Below are 20,133 nucleotides of genomic sequence, written 5' to 3' on the forward strand. Positions count from 1 at the left end.
AAATACATATAAGTATTCCGCTGCAATATATTACCCGAGCATTCCCCATATATATACGTACTGTAGCGCATAATGGGCTCTTCTTTGGATTTGGTAGCGAGCTTCTCACATGATTCCACACGTTTTGCATTTCAAGCAAGTGTCGCACAAAAGAACAACGTGGATATTTATCCATTGAATGAAACTAAGGATTATGTGGTGAACAGTTCATTAGTTAGTCATATTGACTATGAAACAAATGACATGAAAGTTTCAGATGTAATTTTCTTTGGATGGTGTAGTGATTTGATAGACACGCAGTCATTGAATACCAAAAGAAAATTAGATGAAGATGACGAGAATCGTGAATCCAGTGGGCAAAGATACGAAAACTTCTTCGTTAACGGATTTCCTGACGGAAGAATCGTTGTTTACTCTTCCAATGGTAAGGACATAGTCAATATCATCAAGAGCAAAAAGGAGATTCTGGGAGCAGATACGGATGGGTCCGATATATGGATTTTGGATAGTGATAAAGTGGTAAAAAAATTACAGTATAATAATTCTAAACCTTTAAAGACCTTCACGCTAGTTGATGGCAAGGATGACGAAATAATTCATTTCCAAATCCTGCATCAAAACGGCACTCTATTGGTATGCATTGTTACTGAACAAATGGTTTATATTGTTGATCCATCAAAGAGAAGACCTTCCACTAAGTATAGTTTAGAAGTATCTGGCGCTGTAACATGTGAATTTTCTTCAGACGGTAAGTATTTGTTAATTGCCAACCTCGAAGAATTAACAGCTTACGATTTGAACGATGATTCAAAGCCGATCCAATCATGGCCTGTCCAAGTGAAGAAATTAAGAACTTTAGATGGTTTGATAATGGCTTTGACTACCGATGGTAAGATCAATAATTATAAGATTGGTCAAGCCGACACAGTTTGTTCTATAGTTGTAAATGATAATTTGGGAATTATAGATTTCACGCCAATAAACAACAAGCAACAAGTTTTGATTTCGTGGCTGAATGTCAACGAACCCAACTTCGAATCTATTTTTTTGGAAGAACTTGACACTGAAAAGCTCATTACAATTAACAAAAGTAAAAAAACTAGCTCTGATGAAGCAAACCAAAAGAAATTAGAAGAAGAAAAAGAAAAAGCTGAGCCCGAAGCTCAAGATGAGAAGACGGAGACCGAAGCTAAGACAAACAAGAAAGTCAGCAAATCAGATCAAGTTGAAATTGCTAATATTCTTTCATCTCACTTAGAAGCTAATTCGACAGAAATATTAGATGATCTGATGTCTGGAAGCTGGACAGAACCCGAGATTAAAAAATTCATCCTAACTAAGATCAATACAGTAGACCATCTAAGCAAAATATTTTTGACTATATCAAAGTCAATAACACAAAATCCATGGAATGAACAAGATTTGCTTCCGTTGTGGCTCAAGTGGTTGTTGACTCTGAAAAGTGGAGAGCTGAATTCCATAAAGGATAAACAAACAAAGAAAAATTGTAAGCATTTAAAATCTGCATTAAAATCTTCAGAGGAAATCTTGCCTGTCCTACTCGGTATACAAGGTAGATTAGAAATGTTAAGGAGGCAGGCAAAACTGAGGGAAGATCTTGCACAACTAACTATGCAAGACCGTGAAGATGATGAAATAGAAGTTATAGAGCATTCAAATGTAATTAATAATTCTTTGCAAGATCAAGCATCGCCTGTTGAAAAGCCTGAACAAGACTCAATTGTTTATGCAAACGGAGAAAGTGACGAATTCGTCGACGCATCGGAATATAAAGACTGATCAAGCATTTTAAATATATTTAAGTATATATAAAGAAAAGTTTCACATGAGAAGCACTGTTTGATGCAGTTTTTACTTTTCCAAATATTACGTTGCCTTCATCGTTTGAGACGGGTCATCGCAGGAAAATTTTTCAATATTAAACTACAATAAAATACAGTGGAAAGTGGATACTGTACCAATATTCCATTTAGGCCTTTCCAGTCACTAAACCAAGCATAGCCGAAAATTGAGCATGTCAGAGGAATTTATTGCAGCTTCCACTTTGGCTAAAAACCTGGAATTTGCCAAAGGTAATGAGTTCCATACTATATTGGCGACTTTGAGATCACCAGTTTATATCAATGAACAGCTATTAAAATCTGAATTGGGCTTCCTTGTTACAAAAATTCTGAAACTAATCAGATCAAGCAATGACTTTGATCTTTGGAAAGGGTGTCATACCTCTGTTGTGATTTGCGCTTATAATCCACTAGTTTTATCAACTCATGGTGGTCAATTGCTTGCTGCTATTTATTCCAGGCTAGAACAGAAAACAGGTTTTTACTCTTCCGTTACTTCTTCGTCGCATGGAAAACAGTTATTTAATACTCTGATTTCCTCTATGGCAATTATCATGGACTTAATGAAGAATAAACCTACATTATCAAGAGAAGCATTGGTTCCCAAATTAAAGGCCATTATTCCGACGTTGATTACCTTGTCTCAATACGAGTCCGAACATGTTTTGCCAGTGCTACAAAGAATATTGAAGAGAAACACTACAACATTCAAGCCATTCATTAATAAATTTCGCACTGTGTTAATAAATTTAATCATATCGGATTATGCTTCGTTGGGCTCTAAGACGCAGAGGCTTGTTTGTGAGAATTTTGCTTATTTGCATTTGCTAAAAATTCAAGTTAGCAATACAAACGATGACGAAAATCAAGCACATCACAAAGTTTATGCTGATTCTAATTGGAGAACAGGGTTATTGTCCATCTTATCACAATTCAAGCCTATTATTCAATTATGTGGAGAAATCTTGGATTTTGAACAAGATGTTGAGCTGTATAAATTAATCAAAGGTTTACCGGTAATCGACGAATCCAACGATAAAGAGGAATTTTTACCTGCATTGAAATTAGATTTCAACGCCCCTTTAACGTTGTGGGAAATCCCACAACGTTTTTCTTTATTGGTCGACATGCTTGTTGCATTCATCTCTTTGCCAACTCCCTTTCCCATCCGAGTCCCGCTGGGTGGTATCAATTCCCTTTGCGAAGTTTTGTTAGGAGTTAGCAACAAATATTTACCTTTAAAGAAAGAATTACGTCGTGATAATGAACTAAATGGGGTTATCAATAGCATCTTACCTCAAATACAATTCCAAGGTATTAGATTATGGGAAACCATGGTTTCAAAATATGGCAAATGTGGTTTATCATTCTTCGAAGGAATCCTTTCTTCCGTTGAACTTTTCATTCCGCTAAAAAAGAAGAGTAATAACGAAATTGATTTTGATGTTGTTGGATCGTTGAAGTTTGAGTTTGCTACTGTTTTCAGATTAATGAATATGATTATGTCCCATTTAGGCCACCAACTGAGCACAATCAGCGTCATATCTCAGTTAATTGACGTGGCGTTGTTCTTATCTCGTGATAAAACATTGATTGATTCTCTATTCAAAAATCGTAAAAGTGTCATGAAACAACAGATTAAAACAAAACAATCTAAGAAGAACAAAAGCGCTGAAGGCGCATATTCTGATATTTATACCCATCCAGAACTATTTGTGTGCAAAGATTCCATGAATTGGTTCAATGAAATCAATGAGTTTTTTATTACTGCATTAAACAATTGGATCTTGCCTTCAACTCCACATATTCAAATTTTGAAATATAGTATCACACAATCTTTAAGATTGAAGGAAAAGTTTGGTTGTATCCCGGAAAGCTTTGTCAATCTCCTGCGTTGTGAAGTTCTTCATCCAGGTAATGAACGTGTTTCAATTTTACCAATTGCGATTTCGCTACTAAAAAATACCAGTGATGATATGTTTGAATTACTGTGCCATCCAAAAGTACCAGTTGGTATGGTATACCAGTTGCAAAAACCTTTGTGCTTGGGCGAAGAGGAGGAGGTTAGGGAAGGTATTAGCGAGAGAGAGGTCAAGACAAACGAATCATACTCACACGGAAATACTGACCTGAAGACTTTAAAAGCGTTAGAAAATTTGGAAAACGTTACAATTCCTGAACCCGAACGCACGGTTCCGAAGGTCATCGATGACACCGCCATCTTCAAGAAGAGATCAGTAGAAGAAATCATTGAAAAAGAAACCGCATCTTCACCCAAGAAAGTAAAAGTCGTGGAAGAAACAACCGTGGAAAACGGCAAAGAATTGATTGTGGAAAAAGCTGTGAGTCAAATTAAGGAAGAACAGAAGTCAGTGAAGGATAGTGAAGATGAAGAACAGGAGGAGTTTGAAATTCCCGCCATCGAATTAAGTGATGACGAAGAGGAGGAGGAAGAATAATCTCAACCGATTCCGCCTGGTTTTATTTCAATATGAATATATGTATGTATATGCTAATAGTATATAGGCATTTACGGATAAAAATAGTGTAGAATTATTAACAAGCTTAAACTCTAAAGTTTTATAGGAGTGTGATCAATTTGTCAATAGCCGTTTTCTTGGCCTGTGGAGAAGGGGATTTATCTCCACATAAATATTGGCTAAATAAAAATTTTCCGACCAGTTGGTTATTAACCACTCCCATAACCTCAAATTCGTTGTTTTTACTGTCATGATACGAAAATTGCAAAGCTCCGTTAGCTAACAATTCAATGATCAAATCGTCATTTTTTCTGACAGATCCCTTACGCGAAAAGGCGTCATTCAACTCACTCAGTCCTTTCGCCAGTGTGTCTTTATTGTTGGCCACATCAGGGTGTTTCGAAATAGTTTTAACCAGGCCCTCCTTGAGATGCTTAAAATCTGTATTTCTTACGGGAGTTATCTTTGCCAGCATTCTCATTCCGGAATCCAGTAAATCGTCAATCATCATGACCGATTTTGAGTCATCCCGTATCAATAATCTAGCTAGATTCTCCTTAGGAGTCTTGGAGTCATCCACATCAAGGAAATATTTATGCAAATATGTTTCATTTAGAGTGTCTGCGACAAGGTTCTCATCATTTTCAGCTAGATAAAGGCCCAAGGCATAGACTTTGAACCTCAAAAACGTGACGTGCCTTTGACCGTACCCTAATAACTTAAAAGTGGTAGAAACGGGGAAGTTCAAAGCATTAATGGTCAGTGGGAAGTCCGATACGCTCGAATCTACCTGTACCGATTCAGTATGGGGAGGAAAAGTATCAGTCTTATCGTCATTTTGTAACGGACGATCGTGGTAGTACAACGAAGCAGCAAGTAACGTTGGCGCCGCAAGCCAGGGCCAAAAGTGAAACGTCGAATTAAAATGCCCAGGATATTTGGTGGCGCGTATACTAGCAAAATTTCTTTTGAAACATTGCCAATGGTTGGCTGATGAAGATCTTTGACATTTGCCTAGTGTTCGCTGGAATGATTTTAGCATATTGGTGCACCTTCTTCCGTTCATAGAGGAAATCTATTACGGTTGCGACGCTCATAAGAGTTTTTAATTGATTTTTTTTTTTGTCGAAGCCTAATGACAATATCACAATTTTGAGGGGTTTGCCCTGAAAAAATTGTTGTCAAAAGGATATTCAAAAACATTATTGAAGTATATGTGGGACTTTTGGGCAAGCGTATGTATTTACGTAAATGTGTATAGTAGTCGGCGGAAGAGCTCTAGGATAGAGACACGAGTGCGTCGATTACGCCCTGCCTAGCTTCCGGTGAAGGAGGATCTACAGCAGCGAGGTAATGAGCGAATAAGAGCTTTCCAATGAGAGGCTCCTTCACGGTGCCCAATATCACGAATTCGTCCTTCTTCCTTGCGTAGTAAGATAAGTTCATAGAGCAGTCCTTATTCAGCTCAATGAAAAAATCATCATCTCGAGCCACAAGTCCCTTTACGCTCCTGAAACAGTCATGCAATTCTTGGAAGCCAGCTTCCAGCCGGTCTTTGTCTTGAGACTGAGAATCTGGGTTCTTCAAAACGCTCTTTTTGGTGCCGTCCATCAATAGCTTGAAGGAACCTGCTTTTATTGGAGTATTCTTGGACATTAGCCTGATTCCACTGTCTAAGAGGTTATTAATCAAGATGGGAGCCTTAGCAGGGTCATTCAGAGCTGCGCGTAAATTATCTTGATGTGATTCTGCCGGTGATGGGGGCGCTGTAGTGTCAATGAACGCCTGAGACAAGAACTTTGAATCCAACACTTCGGAGACCAGGTGCTTGTCCTCAGCGGCCACATATATGCCTAGGCCATATGCCTTGAAAGTAATGGAGGAGACACAACGCACACCCTTACCGAGCAGCTCGTATTGGGTTGATAAGGGCCATTGTGGAGGGCCCATCTTCTTAGGGAATGCAGAGATGGACGGGTCGACTGCAACGCTAGTGGCATCCGCCTTCTTAATCTGCGAATCGTCATACCATTTCTTCGCAAATATAGAGGCCAGTGCTAATCCTGTCAACACGGGCACTACCTTGCTTCCCTTCTTGTTCACACGAGCATTGCCCGCTGTAGTAGAGTAGTGAGAATACCACTGAGGGGCCCTTCTTATGCCCACCTCTAGGCAGCTTCTTTTCACCAAAACCTTACTGACTAAACTCATGTTTTGATCTACCTGAGTTATGCTCTGGTAGATAACAATGCAACAAGGGGATGTACCTACACGCTGCTTTAATATCAACAAATCGGCCGCTGATTAGTAATAGGAGCACCATTGCGAGAACCGAGAAAGGGTCCATTATACGACCTAGTCATTCTATACGAAGTTCTTCCTGTTCAAGCACCTGTCTGATTAGTTCCTTTTGCTGGGACGCTGATGCTGGGCCAGGCTGCTGAAGAAGGTTCAACTTCGCCAATGTCTGCTTCTTAATGGTCTCGATTTGTTTTTCTGTTTTTTCCACTGAAATAAGTGTTAGTAGTTAGTGCAAGCGCATGATTGGGGAAAGAGTGATGCGGTAACATACGTTGCAGCTGCATGCGATGTAGTACTGTGCTGCGCAACTTCTGGCGTTCTTCGGGAGTGAGTACCGGTACCATCGTGACTGTGTTCAACAGCCGCTCTTTGCTGCTGTTATCGCCACTTGTTTACAATTGTATGCTCTTGAGGTTATATGATATTATAGCTGCCGGGTGATTTCCGCCAGGCGGGTTTTCGCCACCGGAATTTACAACTATAATACACAATTGTATCAGGCTTCTAGAGCGTGCAGAAAGGAGGGAGAAGTCAATAAATAGCTCAGCAGCAAGCGCACACAATGGTATTAGAAGCTACAGTGTTAGTGATTGATAATTCAGAGTACTCCCGCAATGGGGACTTCCTTAGGACTAGGTTCGAAGCCCAGATCGATTCCGTAGAATTTATATTTCAAGCCAAGAGAAACAGCAATCCTGAGAATACAGTGGGACTTATCTCTGGTGCTGGCGCCAACCCCCGGGTGTTGTCTACGTTCACCGCGGAGTTTGGGAAGATCCTTGCTGGATTACACGATACGCAGATCGAGGGTAAGCTGCATATGGCCACTGCGTTGCAGATCGCCCAGCTGACCCTGAAGCATCGTCAGAATAAGGTCCAACACCAAAGAATCGTGGCGTTTGTGTGTAGCCCAATAAGTGACCCTCGAGACGAATTGATCAGATTGGCCAAAACACTGAAAAAGAACAATGTTGCCGTGGATATTATCAATTTTGGCGAGATTGAACAAAATACAGAGCTGTTAGATGAGTTTATTGCCGCAGTGAACAACCCTCAAGAGGAGACTAGTCATTTACTTACTGTGACGCCTGGCCCCAGACTGCTGTATGAGAACATCGCATCCTCACCCATAATTCTCGAAGAAGGTTCCTCCGGTATGGGCGCCTTTGGTGGGTCTGGCGGTGATTCCGATGCCAATGGCGCATTTATGGACTTCGGGGTAGACCCATCAATGGACCCTGAACTGGCAATGGCTTTGCGTCTATCTATGGAAGAAGAACAGCAAAGACAAGAAAGACTAAGACAACAGCAACAACAAGACCAACCGGGACAACCTGAACAACCCGAACAACACCAAGACAAATAGTAGTGTACAAAATTATCTATATAGGTCTTATATAAACCAAATAAAGCATATATAACATCTCTCTTCACTCTTCCAGTTTTGAGTAAGCTTCCTCTAAATAGGGGACGACTTGCTTTCTGGTGGCTTCGACGTTCAGTTGCTTAAACATTGCCACTCCTTCGCCAAGATCGCCTCCAAATATTTGGAGATGAAGTTTATCGGTAACCCTTCTAATAAGTTCAGACAGCACCTTAGGGTCTCCCAACATGACCAGTTCTCTGTGTGAATCACCAGCTTTCCTCCATGACGTCAATAGCACCAACACATCGAGCCTCCTCTCGCTCTGGAAACCTCTGCATTGCTTGAGAAAATCTGCTTCTCCACCATGTTCACTAAATAGCCATGATATCCTTTTTACTATTGATGAAAAACCGATTTCTAAACTTTTGGGCCCCTTTCCCTGGAAATTGAATTGTTTGTAATCTTTCTTCAAGATATCACTTACCGAAAATCCTTTAATATCGTTCTTTCTTGATTTTATCTCCTTGTAAAACACACTGCTGTCCTGCCAGCCTTGCGCAGACACTTCATTAGCGGCATGGCTAAGCACATCTTGACATCTTTCGATGGCTAACTTATCACTTGGCTCGACTTTGCGCCTCATATTCGAAGTGTCTATAAGGATGGCCCCCATTAATAGTGGGGCAATATTCATCACCACTTCACGGTCGCCCTGCAATTTTTCGTACCAGTAGTTGAAAACCAGTGATGAGCAACTACCGGAAACTTTTACGATCCGGGGTTCAGCATCCAAATGTTTTTGCAAATCAAAATGATGATCTATAATACCAACGACGTTATCTATGTAGTTATTCAAATTCTTTGGGGTATCGTTGTTATCTACCAAGCAAGAGTTTACTTCGGCACTATGAGAGATATTCTCTCTCAAGATCTTTAGATCTTCAATGAAGAATAACTCCTCCTCCTTGATTTTCAGTTTTTCTAGAACGTACATTACGTCTCTTCTTAAACTGAGATCTTCCCTAGGAATATCGATAATTGGTACGATCAAGCTACCTTTCTCCTTCTCTTCCGAGTAAGTACTTTCATTATATATGTATTGGCAGTATGAATAAGTGATCGCACTGACAATTGAGTCCATATCTGCTGATTCGTTACCAACACATACTGTCAACGCACTGGTGCTTGCAATTTTTGTAATTGGCAGTGATTTCAAGTGGGCTAGAAACTCGGGAATCGTCTTTCTCAAAGGTGACATCTTTCTTTAGCTATCGGGGTCGTGACTTTTTTGATCTTTTGTCCCAAGTAATTTTTAGTCAACTATTCACTATTAATTTCTTTTTTCCTACTCTTATAGTGAGAAAAAATGAAAAGAGTGCGGCATGCATTAGTATACAGATAACAGAAAAAAAGCTGTAATTCATTCTTCGAGATTATTTCGACTCTAGTACTTTATATTTTTTTTTTTGGGTAGGTGAGATACGAGACAAAATGGATAAAGAAGAACGAGATGATGGTGACAATCCTATGCACAACATTCATTCTCGGCGTCTCCTATGAACTTTTCTTGCTAGTTTAAACTTTCCTCAAGGGTAGGAAGAAACATATAGTCATTTTATACCTCCCACGAAATATATTATGTAATCTTCTAACGACTTTATACTTGCTGAAAAGTTGATCTTGTGTAATAAGCGTATCTATGATATGTGCAAATTTCCTCATCACGTAGCACTGATATATTACGCTTTTTTGAATACCTATACCAACAGTGGAAGCTTTAGCAACAGATATATTATTAGTGGGAGTGGAAACAAAACAGGACCGTCTTGAGTTCTGAGTTCTGTCGCCGTGGATATTCGAGTGATTATTGATCAGCAACTTATTAAGATGTCGGTAGTGTTTTACGGTTCTTTGCCTCAACGGCACAAACAAATATACATTTTTATAATAATACATTAAAAGACTGGGATCTAACAATTTATTATATGTTAAAACATTTTTTAAATCTTGCTTGACTGTGTTGCCTTATTGGTTTGAATATTGGAGCTCCAAGGTCCAATATTACTAAAAAGAAACAAAATGTATAAATAAGGAACAAGAAGTGTGTTAAATAGGGCAAGGCATTAAGTTCTGCAAAAAAAAAAGTCCTATATACACCCATATTACCTAACTAAAGGCACTTTTTGGGAGGAAAGGTTACGGTAAAATGCATGGGTACCTGGAGAGCAGTTGACACCAACTTGGAAGCAGAAAAAAACAGACAATTGCTTTAGCAGAGTAAACCTGAGCCTCCTGGTGGAATCATTACACAATTTAGATTACCGTTGCGATAATAATGAAACATTTCTACAATATTTCTTTACTTTAGTGTCTCTTATCGATTACTCGCTCTTTCGCCAACTAGCCGCCAATTGCAAAAGCCGATAAGCTTATTTCCCCTCATGCCGTCAACAAGAACTACAGCAACAACAAAGACAATACACGCAACAAAGGCCAATACAACAGTGTGGAATGATACTAACGTTCGTACACTGTTTAGCCGTTATTACGGGATTAGCCTTTGCAAAGTCATATCAGCAACAGCAGGCAGTTTTAGCGCCATCGCAGAATATACAATTAAGAGATATCCATATAGGGGATATAAATTTTATCCATACGACAGATACACATGGCTGGTTGGGGTCCCATCTGTCACAAGCTAACTATGATGCTGACTGGGGAGATTTCGTCGCATTTGTAGACATATTCAGGGAGAAAACTTCACAACTGTACAGGGACGTGATAGTCATTGATACTGGCGACAAAAGAGATGGTAATGGTTTGAGTGATGCTACTTGGCCTCCCGGCCTACGGAGCTCGAAGATATTCAACATGATGGACTATGATCTCTTGACTTTAGGAAATCATGAATTATATACAGCTGAAAGTGCCATACTAGAGTATAGAGGAACTTCTCAGTCCTCCAAATTCAAAGAAAAATACGTTTGCAGTAACGTGGAATTCATTGAAGATGACGGAAAGAGGGTGCCTTTCGGCAATAAATACGTCACGTTTGAGACACCCATAACGAGGCAAAGAGTTCTGGCATTATCGTTTCTGTTTAGTTTCCAAAGAGCAAATAACAGAGCAATTGTAACCCCACCATTAGAAGAAATGACAGAGAAAAGCTGGTTCCAGGATATGGTCGAGACAAACAAAGAAGAGAATATTGATTTGATTATTGTCTTCGGTCATTTGCCTGCCACTGACCCTACAGAGCGTGAAATGCACAAGATTCATGCTTTAATAAGGAAAGAATACCCAAACACCATTATACAATATTTTGGAGGGCATACTCATATTAGAGATTTTGTACAACTAGACTCGAAGTCTACCTGTCTACAAAGTGGTCGATTTGCGGAAACTGTCGGGTTCTTGTCAATTAATATAACGAACTCTTTGGACGGCGACGGACCTATTTTCTCAAGAAGGTATGTTGACTTTAATAAAGACGCTTTCAAATACCATTTAAGCAGAATAGGGCATGACGCGAATGTGCCAGCATCAACGAAGAAAGGTAAAACCATTTCTCGTTTAGTACATGATCTGCGCCATGAACTGAACTTGAACGAAAAATTGGGGTATATTCCTCAGACCTACTACGTGTCAACAAGGCCGTTAGACTCTGAAGAGAATCTTTATCATTTGATCACGCATAAGATTTTACCTAATTTAGTTCCTTCAAAGAACTATGAACCTTCGATGAGTCGCTTCATTTTGATTAACACTGGCTCTGTTAGGTACGATCTTTACAAAGGCCCATTCACAAAGGATACTGAATATATAGTTATGCCCTTCAATAATGATTGGCGCTTCATCACAGTCCCATTGGTCGTTGCCTCCAGGGTGGAAGGTTATTTAAACAAGGGCCCTGTCATTGCCTCATTAGGAGTACCATCATCTCATCATAAGCAGCATTTTGGCGGTTTTCAGAAGTGTCCCTTAGTAAACAATCCAAACTTAAGCGACGGTTACACCACAGAAGACGACTTTGGATGTCACGGTGATGACACACCTCACAATTCACAAAGGGAATATGATATCCCCAATGTGGTGCAATGTAAAGAGGTGAAAAATTTACAGGGAGGGGAAACTGATCCGTTGAGGATGGTTCACGTCATCTTCTACTCATTTATGGAACTCGATATATTAAACGCTGTAAATTCTATTATAAATGATTTAGGATTACGTATGGAGAACTTGACTACCAATGACTGTTCCCACTATGGCGGTGATTCAACCAAAAAGTTATTACGAGATTACTTTTCTCAATTTTAGAGAATTCAACCTGTTTTTTATTTATTTATGCATATCATTTGAAAAGTTCATTTGCACCCGAAATTGCAGTCTTGTTCTCTCGTCTCTTTTGAGGCGCATTAGTTACACATTTTCATAAAAAAGAAGAATGAATGTATGTATAATGCTTGTCACTTTTTTTTATAATTGATATATGTATATGTATATGTATATATATATACATACATATATATAGTTGATTTAGAATTTATTTATTTTAAACAAAAGACGAAGAAAGGGCAGATAACAATATCTAAAATGTTTACAAACCTTGTTGGGCTCTTCTTCTGTCACGTTCTTCAGCAATAGACAACTTGATACCCTTACCCTTTGGCAAAGAAATGTAAGGCTTACCTTGTTCACCAATGACGAAGACATTGTTCAATCTAGTGACGAAAGTGTTGTCCAAGGAGTCCTTGATGTGAACTAAATCGAAACCACCATCGTGTCTTTCCTTGTGAACGATAGTACCGATACGACCCAAGTTACGACCACCAGTAACGTAAACTAACTTACCGGCATCGAACTTGATGAAATCAGTAATCTTACCAGAGGCCAAATCGATCTTAACAGTGTCATTGACCTTGATGTTTGGGTCTGGGTATCTGATAGTTCTACCATCGTGGGTAACAACGTATGGAACACCCTTCTTACCCAATTGGACCTTCTTAACCTTACCCAATTTGTAAGAAGCTTCTTCATCGGTAATACGGTGAACAGCGAATCTACCCTTGACGTCGTAGACCAATCTGAAGTTTTCGTTGGTGGCATCTAGAGTGATGACATCCATGAAACCAGCTGGGTAGGTGGTATCGGTTCTAACCTTACCATCAACTTTGACGTGACGTTGCATCAAGATAGCCTTGACTTCACGACCGTTCAAAGCATACTTTAATCTGTTTCTTAGGAAGACAATCAATGGCAAGGATTCACGCAATTTGTGTGGACCAGCAGATGGTCTTGGGGCGTAACAACCGGACAACTTGTCCAATAACCAATGGTGTGGAGCTGCTAATCTCTTTAGATGCTTCTTTCTGTATGAAAAATTGTATTAATAGTATTAAACGTAATGTTGTTAGTAAAATCATTCCGGAATGCTTATCAGTTACGTAACAAGGATAAAGCTCCTATTTTCAAGACGGGTGAACACAACTCTCTTTATATTCTCTCTTTGGTCTGTATTATCATTATGGTGCAGTTCCTAATACCGATCATGACGGGGTGCTCATCTTCAAAGAAAACTATTATCCTGTCCTGGCAACTCTTCATTTTCTCAACTATAAATTAACATACGGTCCTCTAGCCATCTTTTCTCAATAGTGGTGTATCTATTGTTATACTTAGTCGACGAAATCTGAAAAGAGACAACTCTAGAAGTTAATAAATTACTATTACTTATTCAACCAACTAGTAAAATAAAGCAACTTCAAACACCTCCAAGTCCCAGAGAAGGAGGATACGATGCCATTGCGCTAACGAAACGGTACAGATCCTCCTCCATACAACCTATTGGTTTGGCAAATTCCAGACCAAGTGGAGCTCTCCCCCACCACCCTGGGCAGGTGACAAAACAAGCCCGGGCCTGGATTCCAGGCTGGATTGGTGAAGCCCAGCGAGGAATTCCGGAAACGCCAGCCCAGGGACAGTAAAGTCAGGCGGTGGGATGATCTCCTTGGACAGAGGAACTCTGCGCTACTAGACTAGCGCGAAGAATCGAACAAGGAGATACTCCGCTGCAAAGAAGAAAAATGGCGCAACACAAAACATGTTTGGGTGAAATGTGTGGATGTATAGTTGTCTCGAAAATAATGATTATGAGAGAATAACCACCAAAGAGGCTGAAGAGTAAACACAGTCCATTGTTGGATATACTAACCATCCTACCTCAGCATAGTTACACTATTAGTACATTTGTTATAGACTTATGGCCTCCGCTGTGTTTTGAAGACGGGTAACCACTTCTTAATGGCATGTTTCAGCGACTATTAAATAATAAGCAATAAAGCAGGACGCGTTTTTGATGAGATGTATGTTAATGGATCAAGAGTAACCATGTTAAGGTCGTATTTCCATGAATTGCTCAACGTTTGAGGAAATAGAATGGTTTGTTGCTTATGGGTGCTTCTAGTATTGCTTCTACAACTCGATCATGTAGCGAGCGAAGACAATGCGTACTCATTCACTGCTAAAGAACTTAAGGCTTACAAGCAAGAAGTGAGGGAGTTGTTTTATTTTGGCTTCGACAATTATTTAGAGCACGGGTATCCATATGATGAGGTGAGGCCCATTTCATGCGTTCCTAAGAAGAGAAACTTTGAGAACCCCGATGATCAAGTCACTAATGATATATTAGGCAATTTCACAATTACTTTAATAGATTCGTTGACCACTATTGCTATATTGGAAGACCGACCGCAGTTTTTGAAAGCCGTTCGACTTGTTGAAAGGACATTCCCCGGTGGCAGTTTCGATGTTGATTCCACAATACAAATCTTTGAAACTACTATACGTGTTATCGGATCACTACTTTCATCGCATCTTTATGCTACAGATCCCACAAAGACTGTGTATTTAGGGGACGAGTATGATGGTTCTCTGTTACGTCTCGCTCAGGATATGGCGGATAGGCTTTTACCGGCATATTTAACGTCTACTGGATTACCTATCCCACGAAGAAACATCAAACGGAAGTGGGATACCCCTGATTTTACAGATTCATTGGGGACAGAAAATAATGTGGCTGCCATGGCGTCTCCCATGTTCGAATTCACTATTCTATCTTACCTGACAGGCGATCCCAAGTATGAAAAAGTGACCAGGTACGCGTTTGATAAAACATGGTCTCTTAGAACCGATTTAGATTTACTACCCATGTCTTTTCATCCCGAAAAACTGACACCATATACACCGATGACTGGAATTGGTGCCTCCATCGACTCGTTTTTCGAATACGCTTTAAAGGGTGCCGTACTGTTTGATGATTCAGAATTAATGGAGGTTTGGAACGTGGCATACGAATCGTTGAAAACTAACTGTAAAAACGACTGGTTCTTCGCGAATATAATGGCTGACTCAGGACACTTGTTTGTCCCCTGGATTGATTCTTTGAGTGCGTTTTTCCCCGGTTTACAAGTGCTTGCTGGTGATTTGGATGATGCCATTGCGAACCATTTAATGTTTTTAAAGATATGGAACACTTTCGGTGGTATCCCTGAAAGGTGGAACTTTAGTCCTTCGGAGTTCCCCCCTCTATCTTCATTAGAAGGATCGGTACCGTTTTCTTTGAACACTATCCTTCCCTTAGAATGGTACCCATTAAGACCAGAATTTTTTGAATCAACCTATTTCTTATATAGAGCTACAAAAGACCCGTTTTACTTGAATATTGGTGTTCATTTGCTAAAAGATCTGAAGCAACGATTTAAATCCAACTGTGGATTTGCAGGTTTCCAAAATGTCATCACGGGCGAACTGCAAGATAGAATGGAGACGTATGTCTTGAGTGAAACTGTGAAATACTTGTATTTATTATTTGATGAAGAGAACGAATTACATAGCAGCGCGAGTAATGTAATTTTCAGTACGGAAGCTCATCCAATGTGGTTGTCCCAAGAAGTGAGATCCAAATACAAATGGAATGCTAAACTTAACGACTCCATCTACTCGTTACACTTGGATATTTGCCAGAAGAGAGATAGGGAACTACAAGCTGAAGGGAACACATTGGGTCAAAAAATCGTGGGTTTTGCGAAATCAATCTTTCAAAAAGGTACACCAAACGATGAGGCTGTTGGTCCAATTCTAGATTATGCCATTAATACTGAACTCCCCGGCATATGCTCAATAAAGCCTCATCATGCAATGGATAACTACTCTTGGTACTCTCCAATGTTGAGCAATTTTGACAGATTATTTGAGATTGACACCCGGTTCGCAGCCACACTAATTAAGCCTTCACACATGCACAACTATGGTCCGATTGAGCTAGAACCTGAATTTTATAGCAGGTGGTCTAATCCGCAGTTCAGCACATGCCAGATCACACCCACCACCGAAATTTTCGAACTGCTATTCGATCTTCCTGGATTGCATCAGTTGAATCCCTTAATCTCAGACAACAAAACTATCACATTCGAAACATTTGGAGGTAGATCAAGATTGAAGGTCGAAAAGATTCAAATCTACCAAATTGATTACTATGGAGACTTAATCACCGCATCGACATTTCAAAACATCTCCCGCCGGGATACCTCCTCGAATGTATGCGATACTATGGCAAGCTTGTATTCTCCCACTTATCTTTACAGAGTGGTAGCAGTCAACGGACGGACAGTGCCTCACCATGGAAGGGTGCAAATCAAGAAACACAGTCCTATGCTTACTTCTAATGGTACAAGAGAGGAAGACGAAATCAGAATTGATGCCATCGGGATTAATGACCGCTCCCAACTCATGTTGGAATGCACACCCATCATCAACCTATTTATTGTATGATATCACTTCTCTTCTAGATAGACCTACAGCTTTTACATAATAACGCTGGTAATAACAGATAATGAACAAAATTCGTTACCCTCGGTAAAACCGGCCAGAAAAAAAAAAAAAAAAAAAAAAAAATTTGTTCTCAAACTGTAAACTTAATTAAAAGCTTATTTGTTTGTTATCTGTTTCTCATCGGTTTCGTCTGTTGCTTAAAGGGCGAATCGGTCATTTACGATAACGCTTCTTTCTGCATATTCCGATCCTTAAAGGCGTTCTTATTCATATTACGGGTCCAATATAACATAGATCATTGTGCTCAGCTCATCCATTTCGTTGGTCGCTTATATTCTCTTTTTTGTTTTATTCTTTCCCTTCTTTTCAAGGTTCTTTGCAAGTGCACTGAGAATAGTTACAAGTAACTTTGCACCAGTTCTAGGCTGCTTACTCTTTTTTCAGCTCGTCCAGTTTATATACCCTTTTCGTGGCTCTTTTTCCTAATTTGCCCCTCTTCGCTTTTTATTGAAAATTTTACCCACTCTCACATAATCGCCTAAGGGCATCTATTTAATAAGGTACAGTCAAAAATTCACTATTTTTGCCACTGTTTGAAAGAAGGATAAGTCAGAGGACTCTAGACCTATAAGCAAGAAAATAAAGCTACGAAGACACAATATGATGAATTTTTTTACATCAAAATCATCGAATCAGGATACTGGGTTTAGCTCTCAACATCAACATCCAAATGAACAGAACAATGGAAGCAATAACAGCGGCAACGCTGGAAATAGCAACGGATACCCATGTAAACTAGTACCCAATGGCCCCTGCACGTCATCAAATAATGGCGCCCTTTTTACGAACTTTACTTTACAAACTGCAACGCCGACCACTGCTATTAGTCAGGACTTATACGCAATGGGAACCACGGGAATAACATCAGAAAATGCCCTTTTTCAGATGAAGTCAATGAATAATGGGATATCATCAGTTAATAACAACTACAGCAACACCCCTACGATTATTACCACGTCACAAGAGGAAACTAGTGCTGGGAATGTACATGGTAATGCCGGTGGCAATTCTTTGCAAAATTCTGAAGATGACAACTTTTCCTCCAGTTCCACCACCAAATGCTTACTCTCTTCCACCTCTTCGCTGTCGATAAACCAACGAGAAGCAGCAGCAGCGGCTTACGGTCCAGATACCGATATTCCTAGGGGTAAATTAGAAGTTACAATAATAGAAGCGCGTGACTTGGTCACTAGATCAAAGGATTCACAACCTTATGTTGTTTGTACTTTTGAGAGTTCAGAGTTCATTTCCAATGGTCCTGAATCACTAGGCGCCATTAATAATAACAACAACCATAACAACAACCATAATCAGCATAATCAAAACCAGCATACTAACAACAATAATGAGAATACCAATCCTGACGCCGCTAGCCAGCATCATAACAATAACAGTGGTTGGAACGGCTCTCAGTTACCATCGATAAAAGAGCATTTGAAGAAAAAACCCCTTTATACACACAGATCATCTTCCCAGTTGGACCAACTAAACTCTTGCTCTTCAGTGACTGATCCTAGCAAACGTTCTTCTAATTCTTCGTCGGGTTCTTCAAATGACCCAAAGAATGATAGTTCGCATCCAATATGGCATCACAAGACAACATTTGATGTTCTGGGATCTCACTCGGAGTTAGATATTTCTGTCTATGACGCTGCTCACGATCACATGTTCTTAGGCCAAGTTAGACTGTATCCAATGATACATAATTTAGCACATGCTTCCCAACACCAATGGCACAACCTGAAACCTCGTGTTATTGATGAAGTTGTGTCGGGAGATATCTTAATCAAATGGACTTATAAACAAACAAAGAAAAGGCACTACGGTCCACAGGATTTTGAAGTTCTTCGATTATTGGGTAAGGGAACATTTGGCCAGGTCTACCAGGTTAAGAAGAAAGACACTCAAAGAATTTACGCAATGAAAGTGCTCTCCAAGAAAGTCATTGTCAAGAAAAATGAGATCGCGCACACAATTGGCGAAAGAAATATCCTAGTCACTACTGCGTCCAAATCGTCCCCGTTTATTGTCGGATTGAAGTTTTCTTTCCAAACACCAACAGACCTGTATTTGGTTACTGATTATATGAGTGGTGGAGAACTATTCTGGCATTTACAAAAAGAGGGCCGTTTTTCAGAAGACAGGGCGAAATTTTACATCGCTGAATTAGTCTTGGCTTTAGAACATTTGCACGATAACGACATCGTTTACAGGGATTTAAAACCTGAAAATATTCTACTCGATGCCAATGGTAACATCGCTCTTTGCGATTTTGGTCTTTCGAAGGCTGATTTGAAGGATAGAACAAACACTTTTTGCGGTACCACAGAGTACCTGGCACCGGAATTGTTACTGGACGAAACTGGTTACACTAAGATGGTCGACTTCTGGTCTTTGGGTGTCTTGATATTTGAAATGTGTTGCGGTTGGTCTCCTTTCTTTGCGGAAAACAATCAAAAAATGTACCAAAAAATTGCCTTTGGTAAAGTCAAGTTCCCCAGAGACGTACTATCACAAGAAGGCAGGTCATTTGTAAAAGGTTTATTAAACAGAAACCCCAGACATAGACTCGGTGCTATCGATGATGGAAGAGAACTACGAGCTCATCCCTTTTTCGCAGATATCGACTGGGAGGCTTTGAAACAGAAAAAAATTCCACCACCCTTCAAACCACATCTGGTCTCGGAAACAGATACTTCGAATTTTGACCCGGAATTTACAACGGCTTCAACGTCATACATGAACAAGCACCAGCCTATGATGACTGCTACCCCGCTATCCCCGGCTATGCAAGCAAAGTTCGCTGGTTTCACCTTTGTTGATGAGTCCGCCATCGATGAACACGTTAATAACAACCGAAAATTCCTGCAAAACTCGTATTTCATGGAGCCGGGTTCCTTCATCCCGGGAAATCCAAACTTGCCCCCAGACGAAGATGTCATCGATGATGATGGGGACGAGGACATCAATGATGGATTCAACCAAGAGAAAAATATGAACAACAGCCATTCACAGATCGATTTCGATGGCGATCAACACATGGATGACGAATTCGTCAGTGGAAGATTTGAAATATGACTTTTCAATTGCTCTTCTTGCCCTTCTTCTTCCCTTCCCCTTTTTCTTTTTTACCTAATTTTCTATCTTTTATTTCCACTTTCTATTACTTTGTATCTTTTAATCGTTTTCCCCACTTTATCCAAACATTTCTTCTATTTATATATATGGAAAGTAT

The 20,133-nt window shown here is 39.8% G+C and overlaps 11 protein-coding genes across 11 annotated transcripts; 6 read left to right on the plus strand and 5 right to left on the minus strand.

Moving 5' to 3' along the window:
- Positions 1-72: 72 nt before the first annotated feature.
- Positions 73-1,800, plus strand: UTP9 (Utp9p; the record flags this gene model as incomplete). Its single annotated transcript, XM_033910973.1, has 1 exon — positions 73-1,800. One exon carries the CDS (start codon positions 73-75, stop codon positions 1,798-1,800), a length of 1,728 nt encoding a protein of 575 aa, XP_033766864.1.
- Positions 1,801-2,035: 235 nt separating this feature from the next.
- RIX1 (Rix1p) lies at positions 2,036-4,321 on the plus strand (the record flags this gene model as incomplete). The annotated part of the gene is made up of 1 exon (XM_033910974.1): positions 2,036-4,321. One exon carries the CDS (start codon positions 2,036-2,038, stop codon positions 4,319-4,321), a length of 2,286 nt encoding a protein of 761 aa, XP_033766865.1.
- A 121-nt stretch (positions 4,322-4,442) lies between these two features.
- Positions 4,443-5,408, minus strand: AIM18 (Aim18p; the record flags this gene model as incomplete). Its single annotated transcript, XM_033910975.1, has 1 exon — positions 4,443-5,408. One exon carries the CDS (start codon positions 5,406-5,408, stop codon positions 4,443-4,445), a length of 966 nt encoding a protein of 321 aa, XP_033766866.1.
- Positions 5,409-5,620: 212 nt separating this feature from the next.
- On the minus strand, positions 5,621-6,553 carry AIM46 (Aim46p; the record flags this gene model as incomplete). Its single annotated transcript, XM_033910976.1, has 1 exon — positions 5,621-6,553. The coding sequence occupies one exon, from the start codon at positions 6,551-6,553 to the stop codon at positions 5,621-5,623; it is 933 nt and encodes a 310-aa protein (XP_033766867.1).
- A 148-nt stretch (positions 6,554-6,701) lies between these two features.
- Positions 6,702-6,987, minus strand: NBL1 (borealin; the record flags this gene model as incomplete). Its single annotated transcript, XM_033910977.1, has 2 exons — positions 6,702-6,850; positions 6,915-6,987. 2 exons carry the CDS (start codon positions 6,985-6,987, stop codon positions 6,702-6,704), a joined length of 222 nt encoding a protein of 73 aa, XP_033766868.1.
- Positions 6,988-7,205: 218 nt separating this feature from the next.
- RPN10 (proteasome regulatory particle base subunit RPN10) lies at positions 7,206-8,009 on the plus strand (the record flags this gene model as incomplete). The annotated part of the gene is made up of 1 exon (XM_033910978.1): positions 7,206-8,009. One exon carries the CDS (start codon positions 7,206-7,208, stop codon positions 8,007-8,009), a length of 804 nt encoding a protein of 267 aa, XP_033766869.1.
- A 64-nt stretch (positions 8,010-8,073) lies between these two features.
- PPX1 (exopolyphosphatase) lies at positions 8,074-9,267 on the minus strand (the record flags this gene model as incomplete). Its single annotated transcript, XM_033910979.1, has 1 exon — positions 8,074-9,267. The coding sequence occupies one exon, from the start codon at positions 9,265-9,267 to the stop codon at positions 8,074-8,076; it is 1,194 nt and encodes a 397-aa protein (XP_033766870.1).
- A 1,253-nt stretch (positions 9,268-10,520) lies between these two features.
- On the plus strand, positions 10,521-12,326 carry SMN1 (Smn1p; the record flags this gene model as incomplete). The annotated part of the gene is made up of 1 exon (XM_033910980.1): positions 10,521-12,326. One exon carries the CDS (start codon positions 10,521-10,523, stop codon positions 12,324-12,326), a length of 1,806 nt encoding a protein of 601 aa, XP_033766871.1.
- A 280-nt stretch (positions 12,327-12,606) lies between these two features.
- RPS4B (40S ribosomal protein eS4) lies at positions 12,607-13,651 on the minus strand (the record flags this gene model as incomplete). The annotated part of the gene is made up of 2 exons (XM_033910981.1): positions 12,607-13,378; positions 13,638-13,651. 2 exons carry the CDS (start codon positions 13,649-13,651, stop codon positions 12,607-12,609), a joined length of 786 nt encoding a protein of 261 aa, XP_033766872.1.
- Positions 13,652-14,444: 793 nt separating this feature from the next.
- Positions 14,445-16,838, plus strand: MNL1 (alpha-1,2-mannosidase MNL1; the record flags this gene model as incomplete). Its single annotated transcript, XM_033910982.1, has 1 exon — positions 14,445-16,838. The coding sequence occupies one exon, from the start codon at positions 14,445-14,447 to the stop codon at positions 16,836-16,838; it is 2,394 nt and encodes a 797-aa protein (XP_033766873.1).
- Positions 16,839-17,498: 660 nt separating this feature from the next.
- Positions 17,499-19,976, plus strand: SCH9 (serine/threonine protein kinase SCH9; the record flags this gene model as incomplete). Its single annotated transcript, XM_033910983.1, has 1 exon — positions 17,499-19,976. The coding sequence occupies one exon, from the start codon at positions 17,499-17,501 to the stop codon at positions 19,974-19,976; it is 2,478 nt and encodes an 825-aa protein (XP_033766874.1).
- Between the last annotated feature and the right edge of the window lie 157 nt (positions 19,977-20,133).

Source organism: Saccharomyces paradoxus, chromosome VIII (assembly GCF_002079055.1).
Source record: "Saccharomyces paradoxus chromosome VIII, complete sequence".
In the NCBI taxonomy this organism is placed as follows: domain Eukaryota; kingdom Fungi; phylum Ascomycota; class Saccharomycetes; order Saccharomycetales; family Saccharomycetaceae; genus Saccharomyces; species Saccharomyces paradoxus.